The 16,190-nt window shown below is 41.5% G+C and overlaps 1 protein-coding gene across 5 annotated transcripts in view; it reads left to right on the forward strand.

Moving 5' to 3' along the window:
• Positions 1 to 16,190, forward strand: part of LOC140718840 (multiple C2 and transmembrane domain-containing protein 2-like) — a 431,322-nt gene that overhangs the window by 184,032 nt on the left and 231,100 nt on the right. For all 5 annotated transcript variants that reach the window (XM_073033051.1, XM_073033048.1, XM_073033050.1 and 2 more), the window contains one exon: positions 11,442 to 11,584. In XM_073033051.1, coding sequence (XP_072889152.1) covers positions 11,442 to 11,584 — 143 coding nt within the window. The remainder of the gene's footprint in view (positions 1 to 11,441; positions 11,585 to 16,190) is intronic.

Here is a 16,190-nt window from a genome sequence, read left to right on the forward strand (position 1 = left end):
GGATTAAGCAGTCAACGTTTCAGGCCGAGACCCCTCATTAGGACCCTTCTGGTGTTGTGGACAGTGGCAACTTCTCACATCATGAGTAATTAAACTTGAAAGTACTTTGATGCCTGCAATCCACTTCAGAATGCTCTGAATTTATAAAAAGGTACTCTTGAAAATGCAAGGCTGTCTTTGTGACTTCAGATAATCATTTCATTGATGTCAGCAGCAAGTTTTACAAAATTTGTTTATTTTTTTCAAGACAAATCTCCTTTATATTGTTCTGTCTGTGCGTTAGACTCCACACTTTGTAGTTTGACAGGGCATTCTCCTCTGTAGTGTAATGGGATTCAAATCGCTTGAATATTCCCTTTCGAATATATAATTCATGCCACAGAAATGGCAGAGACAAAGCCAAAATTGTCTCTTTTTGTGTACCATAACTTTCTATCAACTACTAATTGAGTCTTGCGGTCTTGTTATTAGTTACATGATTGAATAGGTATGGCACCTTGCCCATCTGCCACATGCAAGGAACTTTTTGATTATTATTCTGACATGTTTAGAAAAGAAATAAAGGTTATTGACTGAAACAGTTTGTTTCAGTTCTCCCTGCTGGTTTTGATAAGAACACAACAGGGTTTTACATTTTGAAGTGCTTATTCTCAAAGCTGCTCCTTATTTTGGACCAACAGAGCCTTTTTATGTCCTTTTTTCCCTCCTCTCACTAGCTGCCTAGTTGAGATGTTACTTGTTTGACAGGAGACACATAGCTTCTGTATACAATTACCACACATTTCCCTCCCAATTATTTTACCAACAGTTAAGGTCCACTAACTTGACACTTTCCTTGACCAGCTTTGTGAGCTGTAATCTGCCTGTATTAATGCCGGGTTTAATATCATCATTCATTCCAGTGTTTTATTATTCAGCCGTGGAATAGTTGTAACATTATTAGCCTGTCAAATGTTGTGTTCCACCTGTCTGGGGGATTACCCATTATCCTTTGCATGCAGAGAAGTGTCACTGATGAGTGAAGTTTTGAGATGTTCATTTAGTGTTTAATCTGACAGGCATGACAGCTGATCACTGAGCTACTCACTGTTTAAAATGAAAACTCTCTGCCTGAGATCCTGCTTCATCCCATTACCCGTCTGAAGGGAAAGAGAACGGCTAAAGCTCGGTGTGAAAGTTACTCCAGGTAGATTTGCATAAGATTCACACAAAATAAACCAGCAGATAGATCAGTTTCGATCAAGTGGCTTGTGTTATTAAGGAGCAAAGCTGAGCTATCATTTATTAAGTAGAAGAGGACAATATATTAAGAAGGAAATTATTAAAGACCCTAATACTACATTGAGGCTTCCAGCCATTTTGGGTAGCTGTTCAGACCCTTAATAACATATGTTCCTCTTTAGTGTCAGGGAACTATTTACCCCTGGAAAGAGTAATCGTGATACTCGAAGAAGAAATGGAATGTGTTACTTTTACCACATGTGATCCTTGAGATGCCATCGACATAAATTAAGGAGTTAAAACAATCCTGAAGAAGGCTCTCGGCCTGAAATACCAACTGTTTATTCATTTCCATCGATGCAGCCTGACCTGCTGAGTTCCTCCAGCATTTTGTGTGTGTTGCTTAGGAGCTGAAGCAGAAGCTTTGGTGCTTACAGCAGTGTGGTCATCAGAGCAGCTTCTGCAGGTTTTGTGTTTGAAGTGTGAGAGAGGTAAAAACTTTATTGATGCAAAACAATATTGATTTGTGTGAATGGTGGCATTTATAGATATGTTAATGGAGACTTTCAAGGTTTATAAATGCTGCACAAGTATAATGTCCCTTTTTAATTATAAGATTAATTTTTAAACATTTCTTTATCCAAATGACAGATAGTGAAAAAAACTCAGTGGCCCACGCAGCAAGGTATACATCAACAATTTGTGTTAGGAGTAACTCACCTCCCAGCTTCATTTCATTTCCAACTCCAACCTCCCCCCCCCCCCCCCCAACATATCCACCTACCTACCTTCCCCCTCACCTGGCTTCACCTATCCCCTGCCAGCTTGTACTCCTGTCCCTCCCACCCAGCTGCTTCTGGCTTGTTTCCCCTTTCATTCCAGTCCTGATGAAGGGTCTTGGCCCGAAACGATAACTGTTCATTCCTCTCTGTGGATGCTGTCTGATGTGCTAAGATCTTCTGGCATCTTTTGTCTGCAGAATCTCTAGAGTTTATGTTTTGTGCTAACTTCCTGCATCAGGACTGACAGGAAAGAGGACAGACTGCCAGTATATAGCAGTATGATGTCAATAAATACTCATGGATGCTGCTTGCCCTACTGAGCTCTTATTTATGTACAGCATGAAATAGGCCCGTTGAACAGTGCTGCCCAGGAATCCCCCACCCCCAACTTAGTTCTAGCCTAATCACGGGACAATTTACAATGCCCAATTAACCTACCAACTGGTACATCTTTAGACGGTGGGAGAGGACCAGAGCACCCAGATGAAACCCAAGCGGTCACTGGGAGGACGTACAACCAGGCAGCAGCAGGAACTGATCTCAGGTCACTGGTACTGTAAAGCATTGGGTTAACCAGAACACTACGGAGCTACCCCAAATTATTATTACAGCATTCTCTTTTCTCGTTTCAGATTCCAGCCGGTTTTGTCTTCATCTCTTAAACCAAGCCTTGAATGAGGCAAAATTCTGTTGATAGATTAACCATTTCTCTTTCCACAGATGCTGCCAGATCTGCTGAGTTTCTCCAGCATTTTCTGTTTTCATTTCCTGTCTCTGGATTTAATTTTTGATTTCCCTTTACTAAAGCAATGCTCTGTTTGATTTTATTACTACAACATAAGTGAGACATTTGCCACATTAAAGTGCTGTACAAATAATAGTTTTCTTTTTACCAAAGAAGTGCCTTTGGCTGTTTTGTAACATGAAGCAATAAACCTGCATCAGGCCTACAGAGATGTTAACATGTTATCAGAAATATTTTGTGACTTTCAGCAGCATTAGATTGTGCAATACATCTTTGATCTAGCAAAGGTACTTTGTCATTGAGTCCAAAAATAAGTACTTTTGAAGTTTCTATTCACATAAATTTCTAATCCCTGAGGATATTTATCAAAGTTGCATGCTGGGTATCACAATCAAATTGAAAATTTTGTGTTAATCTTGCAACTTTGTTATCTGCTAATTATAAATTCACAAGGTTAAAATGTGTCATAATTTTGGCTTTGCGTAGTTATCCTATTTCACACTAGAAAATGTGCAGAGTTGAGGTGAAGCAAGCTTTCATGTGCCATAACTGGTGTGTGATTGAGGTCATTCAAGGTAAAGAGCATTTTTCCTTTGGTGAAGGGATCTTGCATAAACTCATGAACACAAGAAATTCTGCAGATGCTGGTAATCTTGAGCAACACACACAAAATGTTAAAGGAACTCATTGTCAGGCAGCATCAATGGAGGGGAATAAACAATGTTTTGGCCAGAGACCTTTCATCAGGACTGGAAAAGAAGGGACAGAGCCAGAATGAGAGGTGGGAGTGTGGAAGGAGTAGCTGTATATTTTGGAAAATTGTTATTATTTGGCCCAAGAACCATTTTGTTTTGTATTATTTCATTTTGATAATTAAGTAGAAAAATCTATTATATGTTATTGTTCATGGGAAACAGACTATAAACCTCAGTTAAAATCTTCCATATAGCCTATTTGCTGTTGATTGGGGTTAATATGCAAAGATGGATTTGGACAACTGTTCAGTGGAGAGCGAGCCTCAGAGGATGGCAGAGACTAAATTGCGCTAAGTCTGCAGATACAGTTATTATTACATTGCCGATTCAGTTCCTATACAAACAATATTCTTTTAAATAATGTCATGAACTTAGTGGATAATATTGTGATTTGAACATGCCAGTGTAATGACCAGGTCAGAATTATGTGTATTGTCACTTTCTTTTTAACAGTTATAATTTTCCTCTTAGTGAAGTCTTCTTAGGGAATCCCTTGGGAATGGAATTAATTTTCTTCTACTAACTTATGGGCTCTGAAGTAGCTTACGAATCCAGAGTTAGTTACTCCACAGATAGATTAAGAGGAGCCTGATGTGGTGGGATTGTCTGTTCCTCCTGACTATTATGTGAAGCAACACACACAGAATGGTGGAGAAACTCAGCAGGGGAGGCAGATTCTTCAGAGTGAGGTAAACAGTCAAAGTTTTGGGCCAAAGACTCTTCATCAGATTGTCCTCAAGATCCTGTAGCCTGATGAAAGGTCTCAGTCTGTAATTTTGGCTGTGTGTTTCCCTTCATAGATTCTGCCTGACCTGCTGAGTTCCACCAACATTATGTGTGTGCTACTCAAGCCTTCCTGCATGTGTAGAATCTCTTGTGTCTTCATTATGTAAAGCAGCTATATACCGCTGATGCTCGCAATTCTGCTTCATCCACAACTTTGAGTCCTCATGGGCCAGAGATTCCTATTAGTTAGTGAGGATGTTGCACTTTTTTCCCCAGGAAGCTTCATTAACATCCTTGAAGATTTTTTTCCCCATCTGTCTAGAATCTCTTGCTGTGGTAGAGCAATCTGAGCTTCTCAACATACCTGACTGTGTACAACTGGGGCTTCACAGATAGAGTACAATGCAGAAGTGGGTCCTTTTGTCCACCATGCCCATGCCAGCCTTATTGCCCATCTATGCTAGCTCTATTTGCCAACATTAAGTCTGTATCCTTCTATGCCATCTTGAGGCAAATATCTCATTTAATGTCTCTTAATCATTGTAATTATATCTGATTCCATCACCACCTTTCCTAGTGGGTTCCAGATATTAGTGTTCTAAACATCAGTGCTTTAGATATCATTGCATCACCTCCTTTCATATTGTGTTCTGGACACAAGCATGTTTTTTTCCAAGCAATGTTAAGTGAGAGCGTGTTCTTCAGTCTCCTCCTATCTTGTTTAGACATCGCTTATTGTTTAGAGAAGGGTGATTTAAAACTAACTGATTCTAATTCTGCTGACTTATGCGGCATCCATCATCTAAGAACCTCATCACCCAGGCCATGCTCTTTTCTTGCTGCTGCCATTAGTTAGAAGGTACAAGATCCTCAGGACTTTCACCACCAGGTTCAAGAGCAGTTACTAGCCCACAACTATTAGGGTCTTGATCAAAGGGGATAACTTCACTCACTTGCCTTCCATTGAGATGTCTCCACAACCAATGATCTCCCTCTAAGGACTCTTTATCTTGTTATTTCATGTTCTCATCATTTATTACTATTTATTTATATTTACTTCTGCACTGTTTATTGTGTTCTACACTCTGGTTGATTTTTCATTGATCCTGTTATGGTTGCTATTCCGCAGATGGGCTGAGTATGAAAATGACTCAGGATTGTATGTGGTGATGTGTATGTACTATATGTAATATAAATTCACTTTGAACTTTGAACTTGTATGCCAAACTTGGTGACTATCAAATCTGCTATTTTACAAAGAACATTATTTTATATCTCCATAGGTTCTGTTGTGTAGTGAGCAATTGGTCCTTGCCTTTCTTGTAATGGTGAAATTCTTGTGAGTTTTGTGGATTACCAGTGTGTAATGGATCTGATCTGTAAGGCAAGCTTTTCACTATATTTCAGAATATGTGACAATAATATTCCAATTCCCTGAAGGATTTGCGACTGCCTGTGAAAACAGAAACACTAAAATATAACTGTACTATGTGTTTGTGATCCTGTTTGGTGATGGAGCGTTGCCATCAATTGAATGAGACTTGGCAAGAAAGATAAGCTTTTTAGTCAGGCAACAGTTGTTTGGGAATATTAAGGTGTACAGTTAAACCTGAGCACTTGAACCCAAGCTAAACTGAGCTACAGACACCATCGAGAGCATTCAGACTGGCTGTGTCATCGCCTGGTATGGGAACTGTACTACCCTCTGTTGCAGGGCACCGCAGAGAATGGTGCGGACAGCCCAGCGCATCTGTGGATATGAACTGTCCTCTGTTCAGGACATTTACAGCAGCAGCGGGTGCATAAAAAGGGCCTGGAGGATCATCAGGGACTCCAGCCACCCCAACCGCAATCTGTTTCAGCTGCTACCGCCTAGCAAATGGTACTGCAGCATTAAATCCAGGACCAACAGGCTCCGGGACTGCTTCATTCACCAGGCCATCAGATTAATCAATACACATTGATCTGATTGCATATCTGACTGTATATTGATCTGATCGTGTACCTGACCGTATAAACATGTATACAGAACAATTCTATATACAACTTTAGTGTTTGGGTAATATCCTCCCACATTTCCCTTCTTGTTGCTTGTATGTTGCAATGGAGATGCAACATAACGATTTTTACTCCCTTATGTTGTGAGGTGGATGTAAGAAATAGCATAAATCTCTTTTAAAAATCTCTTTTAAATAAAAAAGCTGGCACATATTGTTAAGTAGCCAGGTTTTAGAGTGATTGCAAATAAGAGAAAATCTGCAGATACTGGAAATCCAAAGCAGCCCACACAAAATGCTGGAGGAACTTAGCAGGCCAGGCAGCATCCATAGAAAAGAGTGAAAAGGAAGATTGACACTTCTTAACGATAGGCATCCCTCGAAGAGACATCGCAGTAGCCGTACTATCACAAACAAGGGAAAATCTGCAGATGCTGGAAATCCACAGCAGCACACATAGAATGCTGATGGAACTGGTGAAGGGTCTTGGCCCGAAATGTCGATTGTTTACTCTGTTCCATAGATTCTGCTTGGTCTGCTGAGTTCCTCCAGAATGTTGTTTATAGTGTTGTTGGCACTGTCTCTAAACTGGAAATTTGTACATATTATTAGTGAACCTTAATGCTGGCTTACCACAACATGACTTTAAAATGGAAAATGGAGAAAAGGGAATCCAGATGGAATCTAAACTATTGCAGTGAAAAGCAAGAATATGATCATGAACAAACATTATCAAAGGGCAGTGTAGAATTTGCAGTAAGCTTGCGAGAAACATGATTTCAGCCTGCTTGTTGTCTAAATGACCTGTTTCCAAATTGCAGATACTGTATAACACCTTCTCAGTCTTATTGACCAGGATAATTATATCTGATTGAAACGTTGTGAGGCTTTGCAGACATTTTAGGTTCAATTAACTCTGATATGATTGGTAGTAGGTCTTAGTTACTAGCTTTAGATTTTTGGCTAAGTAGGAAGACAGAGTTTAACCAGATGAGACAGCGGAATTGTTGGTTTATTAGGCAACTTTTCATGGGTCTCATTTCTTCTGTTTTCCATTTCTAATTCCTTTTGATGTGATTTTCATGCCTGCAAATTATTATTTTTTTTCGCAATGAAGTGATGGCTGACTTTTACATCTGAGTTTCTTGTCCACCCGGTCTCTAGCTGAATTTTTCTTTTAAAAAATGAACAATAGTGAGCAGAGAAGTAAATTTGGTTCCCAAAGCAGGCAGCAAGGAGGAGGCAAATTCCTTCCTGTCATCTGCAATCAGGTTTGCTCAGATCATTGTCGACTGCACTCGGAGACTGGCTTTCTTTTCTCAGCGTTTAATGAATAGCAGCTCGGTGAGGTCCTGGTGTCAGCTCACTGGCCTTCCTCAGCACTGGACGTGATTTGGCAATCAGCTTCTTTTTTGCTTTTTAAAGTTGCTGTAATAGAAGACAACAGTAGGTGCTGGATTCTTTCCTCATTCGCTACTGCTTGCTGGCTCAATGTCCCTGAAAACTCAGGCTGGTAGCAATAGGCATGAGAAAAGAATTAAGTTTAGATAACTTGCATTATCTTTGTGCCTAAAACTAAGCCTATTATTGTTTATAAAACTTCATGTAATGCAAATTACCAGCTGCCTTTCCCACATTACAACAGTGACTCCACTTCAAGAATCTTTTATAGGTTCTTTCTGTGGGGGTTCTGGTGTCTTTGTTACTTATTGGTGTTCTTTCACGGTCTATGAGAAGATGGTGGTGAGTCATCATTTCCAGAATCTAGTGTCTTTCTGGCACATTAGCGGGAGGGAGGAAGTTCTAGGACCTGAACCCAGGATTGATGAAGGAATAGTAATGTATTTCCAAGTCAGGAAGGTGTATGTTTTGGACGGGTGCATGGAAGTGGTGTTTCCATGCACCCGACCTTCTAGGAGATTAACATTATGGAGAAAATGTGAGCTGCATTCTGTCGATTGCATTGGTGGTGAGCGAGCTGAATGTATAATGTGGTGGATGGAGTGACAACAAGGCAGGTTTTCTTTTGTCCTGAAGGCAAAAAAGTATGCACATGCTGGAACAAAAAAAAACACACAGAACATCAGAAGGTCAGTCAGCATCTGTAGAGGTTGGTGTTTTGTGTCAAAAGCTTGCATCAGAGGGAACAGGTAGGATAGCCAGTTTATAGCAGTATGAAGGGGTGGGGTAGGATTGAGGCTGGTAGGTGATAGATGGATCTATTGACCAGATGATTCCAGTGTTCTATTTGATACTATTTGTCCCATTTGCTGCTGAGCCTCCCTACTTGTAGCACTGTATTCATCCTCATGAGTAGAGAGTCTGTCTTCTCCCCCTTGACTTGATGCTTGTAGTTAGAGGATACTCACTTGCAGGATACCCAATCTCTGACCTGATCTTGCACAGATGTATGGCAGTAATCCGGATCATTGGCAACCTTCAGGAAACTGATAGAATAGTTTGGGTCTGGTTAATGTCAAAGGTGGTGGAGTGCTCCCCTTATAAGAGATAGATGTTCCTTGCTTTTCACGTGGTACAGGCATTAGTTGTACTTTTGAGTTCAGACCTGAGTGTTATGCAGCTCCTGGTACATGTAGGGTGTGGAGCTGCGAATGAGCACAAGGGTTTGAGAAACAGGAGCAGGCGTTAGTTATGGCCATTCTGTTAAGCTAGCAAAAATGCAGAGAAGATTTAGGTGGACATTGCTGGGAGTTCTGGAGAGAAATTGAACAGGTTGGAACTTTATTCCTTGGGGCACTCGAGAATGAGGGACAACCTGATAGAGGTTTGTAAAATCATGAGAAATATAGGTAGGATCAAGGTGCACAATCATTTTCTGGGGTTGGGGAATCAAGAACTAGATGGCACAGGTTTAAGCTGAGAAGGAAGAGATTTAATAGGAAGATGGACAACTTTTCACCTAGAGATTGGTTGGTATATGGAATGAGCTGCCAGAGGAAGTGATTGAGGCAGTTCCATTAATAATATTTTGCATGCATTTAGACAGGTATGGTATTTATATAGGTATGGAAGGTTTAGAGGGTTATATGATATTGGCACGTTCAATCACTGTGGCTTCTATGGGCTCAAGCAAATGTGCTGTTGTCCTTTTTAAACATGTTTTTTATGGTTGCAAGATGCTGTTGAACATTAAGTACTTAAAGTACTGCAGGTCGACCCCATCAGCGAGTTGCTCGTTGGTGGAGAAAGCGAGGGAGATGGACTTAATGTGGATTGTGTTGCTGCCTGAACAGAGAGGCGTTGGAGGAGTCGGTGCACCAAGGCAGTGCACGGTCTGATCAAATTACTCACTTTTCTCGTGATTGCAAGATTCTTTCGGACGTGGTTAATGTGGAATCCTACAAGTCTGATTCACAGAATTTATTGGTAGATGGCGGGGGTGGAAGGTGGGGGAGCTGCGTGGCCTCAGTTGTAAGGAGGACTAGGCCTCGAGCTGTGGTGTCACCTGTTTGCTGCCACCCAGAAGAGAGGCATTGGAGTTGCACTCTACCAGCGCAGCATCCAAGCTGGAGCTGGTGCTGCCCCCTACTGTTTGCCTAGCAGAAGGCAAGCTGTATTGTCTGACTGCAGACTCCTGCAAACATTTATGGACTCCAGAGTCTTAGACTATTTTTTTTGTGTGACTGTGTTTTTCCGATACCTTACATGTGCTTGCTATCTTATATAAGTTATGTGTGTTTTGTGCTGTGTGTGACTTTGTACTGTGTTTTGTATCTTGGCCCCCGAGTAACGCTGTCTTGCTTGGCTGTATTAATGGGTATTCATGTATGGTTGAATGACAATTAAACTTGAACTTCAATTTGAATAAATCAATTGCGGTTCTAATTACAGAAAAGAATAACAAAAAGCAAGGAGGCTTTGTTCAACCCGAGTCACCTGAAATGTGATTGATTTAAAATGAAAATTGTTGTCGTTGCGGACTCATGTACTCCTAAACAATTACATGTGAAATTCACCTGTCACTGAGAAATATTTGCGTAGAATTCTGCAACTTACACACAGAAACTTCTAGATAACAACCACTGTGTATTTTGTGAAGGACTTTAACCAGTCTCCTTCTCACTGCCTGTGCTGTCCACCCACACAGCCTTGGTTGTACTGGTTACTTCAACCCAAGCCCTTGCAAGGGGTATCCTGAGGAAGCAAACTGTCTGCACTAGGGGTAGTCACTCATGAGGTGACAGGTCATTGCACCAGGGAGGATGGCTGGTAACAAGCTGTGATTTTGCATTCACACAAAGTACACTGCAGATGGTGGGGTCAAAGCAACACGTACAACACGCTGGAAGGACTCAGCAGGTCAGGCAGCATCCGTGGAAACCGGCAGTCAACGTTTCAGGCCGAGACCCTTCGTTAGGACTGAAGAGGGAGGGGGCAGGGGCCCTGTGAAGAAGGTGGGAAGGAGAAGGCTGGTAGGTGCCAGGTGAAAACCAATCAGAGGAAAGATCAAGGGGTGGGGGAGGGGAAGCAGGGAGGCGATAAGCAGGAAAGGTGAAGAAGGAATGTAAGGGGAAAGCACTATGGGTAGTAGAAGAAGGCAGAATCATGAGAGAGGTGATAGGCAACTGGAGGAGGAGGGAATTACTGGAAGTTGGAGAATTCAATGTTCATGCCAAGGGACTGGACACTACCCAGACGGTAGATGAGGTGTTGCTCCTCCAACCTGAGTTTGGCCTCACCATGGCAGTAGAGGAGGCCATGTATGAACATATCAGAATGGGAATGTGAAGCAGAGTTGAAGCGGGTGGCAACCGGGAGATCCTGTCTGTTGTGGCAGATGGAGTGGAGGTGCTCGATAAAGCAGTCCCCCAATCTGCGTCGGGTCTCACCGATGCAGAGGAGGCCACACCGGGAGCACCGGATGCAGTAGATGACCCCAACAGACTCACAAGTGAAGTGTTATTTTGCATGCAAGGACGGGGTGACCTTGAGCCGGGTTTATGTCCCCAGCTTTGTGTCACGTATTCTTGGTCAGGCCTGTGGAAAGGGGCTGAAGGAAGGTTAGGCCCCGCACCTTTAGTAAGTTTTGTAAGGAATGAATAATGGCTTTGCTGCTTCTTTTATTCAGCTCTGTGACCCGCATCTGACTTAACGTTTTTAGGAAAGGATCTAACCTGTGTGACTATGGATGTGAAGGATATGCCAAGAAAAATTTGCAGCAATTCTTAATATTTATATTTATTTTCATTTACAGGTACAAGCGATCCCTACGTCAAGTTTAAACTTGCTGGGAAGACTTTGTACAAGAGCAAGATTGTTTATAAGAACTTAAACCCTCGATGGGACGAAACATTTGTAGTTCCAGTCAAGAACTTAAATCAAAAGCTTTATGTCAAGGTAAAATAAAAACTCTGCCAACAAGTTTTTCTTGTGTTTGTACAAGATATTCTCATAAATTCTGTTAAGGTTCATTGATTATACTTTGGTTCAGTTCACTGATTCAGGTCAATAGTTATGGTTTGTTTGGATTCTGCGGTTTGGATTAATAGTTATGCTTTAGTAAGGATCAGTGGTAGGGTCAATGGTTGCACTTTTCCTGGTTTCATTAGGATAAAATAGCGGTGTTTATTTTGGGTTGAGCAGTTAAGGTCGTGTTTTGTTTTGGTTGAATGTTTCGTCATGTAGCATTCCATGGTTAAAGTCGAAGAGCTGTGTCATTTGTACATTTTAATATGGCACAGTGTGCAAGTCTGAAGTAACCCACTTATAGATACACTGAGAAAGATGAATCAGTCGTGAAGGGAATTGTGAGAGATGTTTGATAATTGAGTGATTGCATGTAAACTAAAACTCTTGGAGTGCAAATCATCGTGGTATTTGTTAGAGTGGATCTGGTGAAAGTTAGCCTTGCATTATTACTTTTTTTTAGCAAGAAAAGATGTAGAAGGTGCAAAATATAAACTTACAGTGATGACACCTGAGCTGAGGAAAGACTGAACAAGATTGCAATGCTTTACTATCGAACAAGAACAGTTGACGTTTGACCAGGTGAGCTCGGGTAAATTATGCAGGCCTAGAAAGTGGAATTTGAGAATAAATCTGGTGTAAAAACAATGGTTTACTCTGGCTTTGTATGGTTCATGGCTCCTATGGTACTTGCTAGGTAGAATTCAAAATATATTGTCAATTTTTCAAAATGAACTTGGGTGGTCATGCGAATGGATGCTCGTCTATCTGATGTTGATGAGGCTGTTGTCACAGTGCTTCACCAGTTAACACTGCTGCCTCAACTCCAGTGATAAAGGTTTGATTCTGTCCTCCCGTGCTAGATGTGTGGAGTTTCCGTGCTCTTTCTGTAACTCTGCAGCTTTGGTCCTGTACTGCAATTTCTCGCTACATCCCAGAGGTGTGCTGCTAGGTTTATTGGCACTGCAAATGAGCCCTAGTATAGTCAGTGGCAGAAGAACCAAATGGAGAAGATGGCGATGATGTAGGTGAAACAATCTTCTGCTGGGCTACAGAGAAATTGGATGACAGAATGAGACTGGTGGGATTTCTCTGCTGAGAATTGGCATGGATTCAATGGGCAAAATTGCTGCCTTCAATGCTGTGATAAGTATCTCAATTACAACATTGAATGTAGAACAGTACAGTGCAGTAAAGGCCCTTTGACCCATAATGTTGTACCAGACCTTTAACTACTCTAAGATTAATCTGACTTTTCCTTCCTACATATCCCTCCATTTTTCTATCATCCAGGTGCCTATCTAAGAGCCTCTTAAATGTTTCCAATGTATCTGACTCAACCACCATCCCTGGCAAGGAATTCCAAGCACCCATCAGTTTCTGTGTAAAATAAACTTACCATGAGATCTTAAGACATAGGAGCAGAATTAGGCCATTTGTCCCATCGAGTTTGCTCTGCCATTCAACCATGGCTGATCCTTTTTTTCTCTTCCTCAGCCCCACTCCTCGGCCTTCTACTCCGTAACATTTGATGTCGTGGCCAATCAAGAATCTGTCTATCTTTGCCTTAGCTACACTCAACGACCTGACCTCCACAGCTTGTGGTAACAAATTCCACAAATCCACCACCCTGTGGCTAAAGAAATTTCTCTGCATCTCTGTTTCAGATGAATGCCCCTCTATCCTGAGGCTGTGTGCTCTTGGCCTAGACATCCCCACATGGGAAATGGGAAATATCCTTTCCACATCTACTCTGTCTAGGCCTTTCAACATTCAAAGGTTTCAATGAGATCTCCCCACCCCTCCACCATCCTTCTAAATTCCAGTGAGTACAGACCCAGAGCCATCAAATGTTTCTCATATGATAACCCTTTCATTCCTGTAATCATCCCTCTGAACCTCCTCTGAGCCCTCTCCAAGGCCAGCATGTCTTTTCTTAGATAAGGAGCCCAAATCTGTTCATAATACTCAAGGTGAAGCCTCACCAGTGCCTTATAAACCCTCAGCATCACATCCCTGCTCTTACATTCTGGACCTCTTGAAATGAATGCTAACATTGTATTCGCCATCCTCACCAGTTCTACCTGCAAGTTCATCTTTATGGTGTTCTACACAAGGACTCCCAAGTCCCTTAGTTTGCATCTCAGAGTTTTGGATTTTCTCCCTGTTTAGGAAATAGTCCGCACATTTATTTCTACTAACAAAGTGCATGACCGTGCATTTTCCAACATTGCATTTCATTTGCCACTTTCTTGCTCATTTTCCTAATCTGTGTAAGTCCTTCTGCAGCCTTGCTGTTTCCTCAACACTGCCTGCCCCTCCACTAATCTTGGTATCATCTGCAAACTTGGAAAGAAAGTAATCTATTCCGTCATCTAAATCATTGATATGCAGCATAAAAAGATGCAGTCCCAACACCGACCCCTGTGGAACACCACTAGTCAATGGCAGCCAACCTGAAAAGGATCCTTTTATTCCCACTCACTGCCTCCTAGCAATCAGCCAATGCTCTAACCATGCTAGTAACTTTCCTATAATACCATGGGCTCTTATCTTGGTAAGCAGCCTTCTGTGTGGCACCTTGTCAAAGGCCTTCTGAAAATCTAAATATACAATACCACTGCACCCACATTATCTATCCTACTTGTAATCTCCTCAGAGAAGTCCACCAGGTTTGTCAGGCAAGATTTTCCCATAAGTAAACCATACTGACTTTGTCCTATCTTGTCCTCTGTCACCAAGTACTCCATAACCTGATCCTTAACAATTGACTCCAACATCTTCCCAACCACTGAGGTTAGGCTAAATGGTCTACAATTTCCCTACTGCTGCCTTCCTCCTTTCTTAAAGAGTGGAGTGGCATTTGGAATTTTCCAGTCCTCCAGAACCATGACAGAGTCTAATGATTCTTGAAAGATCATTACTAATGCCTCCACAATCTCTACTGCTACCATTTTAGATCCCTAGGGTGCAGTTCATCTGGTTCAGGTCTTTAGATCTTTCAGTTTTTTGAGCACCTTCTCCCTTGTAATAGTAACTGCACTCACTTCTCTTCCCTCACACCCCTCAACAACTAGCACACTGCTAGTGTTTTCCACAGTGAAGGCTGATGCAAAATACTAATTTGGTTCTTCAGCCATCTCTTTGTCCCCGGTTACTATTTTTCTGGCCTAATTTTCTCACAGTCCCATATCCACTCTCATCTCTCTTTTATATATATATATATATATATATATAAAAAGCTTTTTCTATCCTCCTTGATATTGTTTCCTAGCTTGATTTCATATTTCATCTTTTCCCTCCTGAAGATGCTTTTAGTTGCTTTCTATAGGTTTTTAAAAACTTCCCATTCCTCTATCTTCCTGCTATTTTTTGCTTTGCTGTATGCCCTCTCTTTTGCTTTTTACATTAGCTTTGACTTCCCTTGTCAGCCATGGTTGTACTATTTTGCCATTTGAGCATTTCTTCATTTTTGTAATACAGCTATCCTGCACCTTGCTTATTTTTTTCTCAGAAACTCAAGCCATTGCTGCTCTGCTGTTATCCCTGCCAGCATCTCCTTATTTTGGCCAACTCCTCTCTTATGCCACTGTAATTTCCTTTACTCCACTGAAAGACTGCTATATTAGACTTTACCTTTTCCCTATATCAAATTTCAAGTTGAACTCAATTATATTGTGATCACTATCTCCTAAGGGTTCCTTTACCTTAAGCTCCCTAATCGCCTCTGGTTCATTACATAACATTGAGTCCAGTACAGCTGATCCCTGGTAGACTCAATGACAAACTACTCTTAAAAACCTCTGATGTCCCCTCATACTTTCCTCCAATCACCTTAAAATTACAAATATTGATTCATGAATCTATCTTTTGCAATATTGAATTGTGTACCACGCAGCTTCCACTATACTCAAAAATCACCATGTGTTTTGCCCAGCCTTCTTGATTTATTAACATTTCGTTAAGTGAAACATTTTCCAAGAATATGTACTTTTGGGAATCAAGTGCTTGTGAGCAGAGGAAACCGTTTGTGGTGCTCCCTCAACGTCCGACTAGACGGCCACTGAGGAAGCCTCCGTTTGCCCATGTACACATGAGGTGTTGTTCAACTAATTAAGAGCCACTACTCCAGGCCTAACTGCATTCCATGAAAAGGAGGTGCATTAGATTCCTGGTTGGAATTTGGAAGTGTCAGCAGTCTCTACTGTATCAAAGGATAACCAAGTGTGCAGAGAAGAGGAGAAATTGAGCAAAGTGCTGGGCACAATTTAACCATGAATTGATGGCTTACATTTGCAAGCTGTAGTGTTGGCGTTAGATTCAGTGAATCACTTGTATTGTTGGTGCAGACTCCCTTTGGAGCCAGTTTAGAAGTGGAGTGAGACAGGGTGGGGAAGTGGGCTGAGACTTCACATCAAAACTGCTCCCTGTCCCTTCAGCTCCCGTGCAAAGTTGATTTCTACCAAACCTGTGCGACCTTGCATTTAGTGTGAACGTGTTCATATCACTTGAATGCACTGAATTCTTGCCACAGTCT

This window comes from Hemitrygon akajei, chromosome 30, assembly GCF_048418815.1.
Source record: "Hemitrygon akajei chromosome 30, sHemAka1.3, whole genome shotgun sequence".
Taxonomy (NCBI): Eukaryota; Metazoa; Chordata; class Chondrichthyes; order Myliobatiformes; family Dasyatidae; genus Hemitrygon; species Hemitrygon akajei.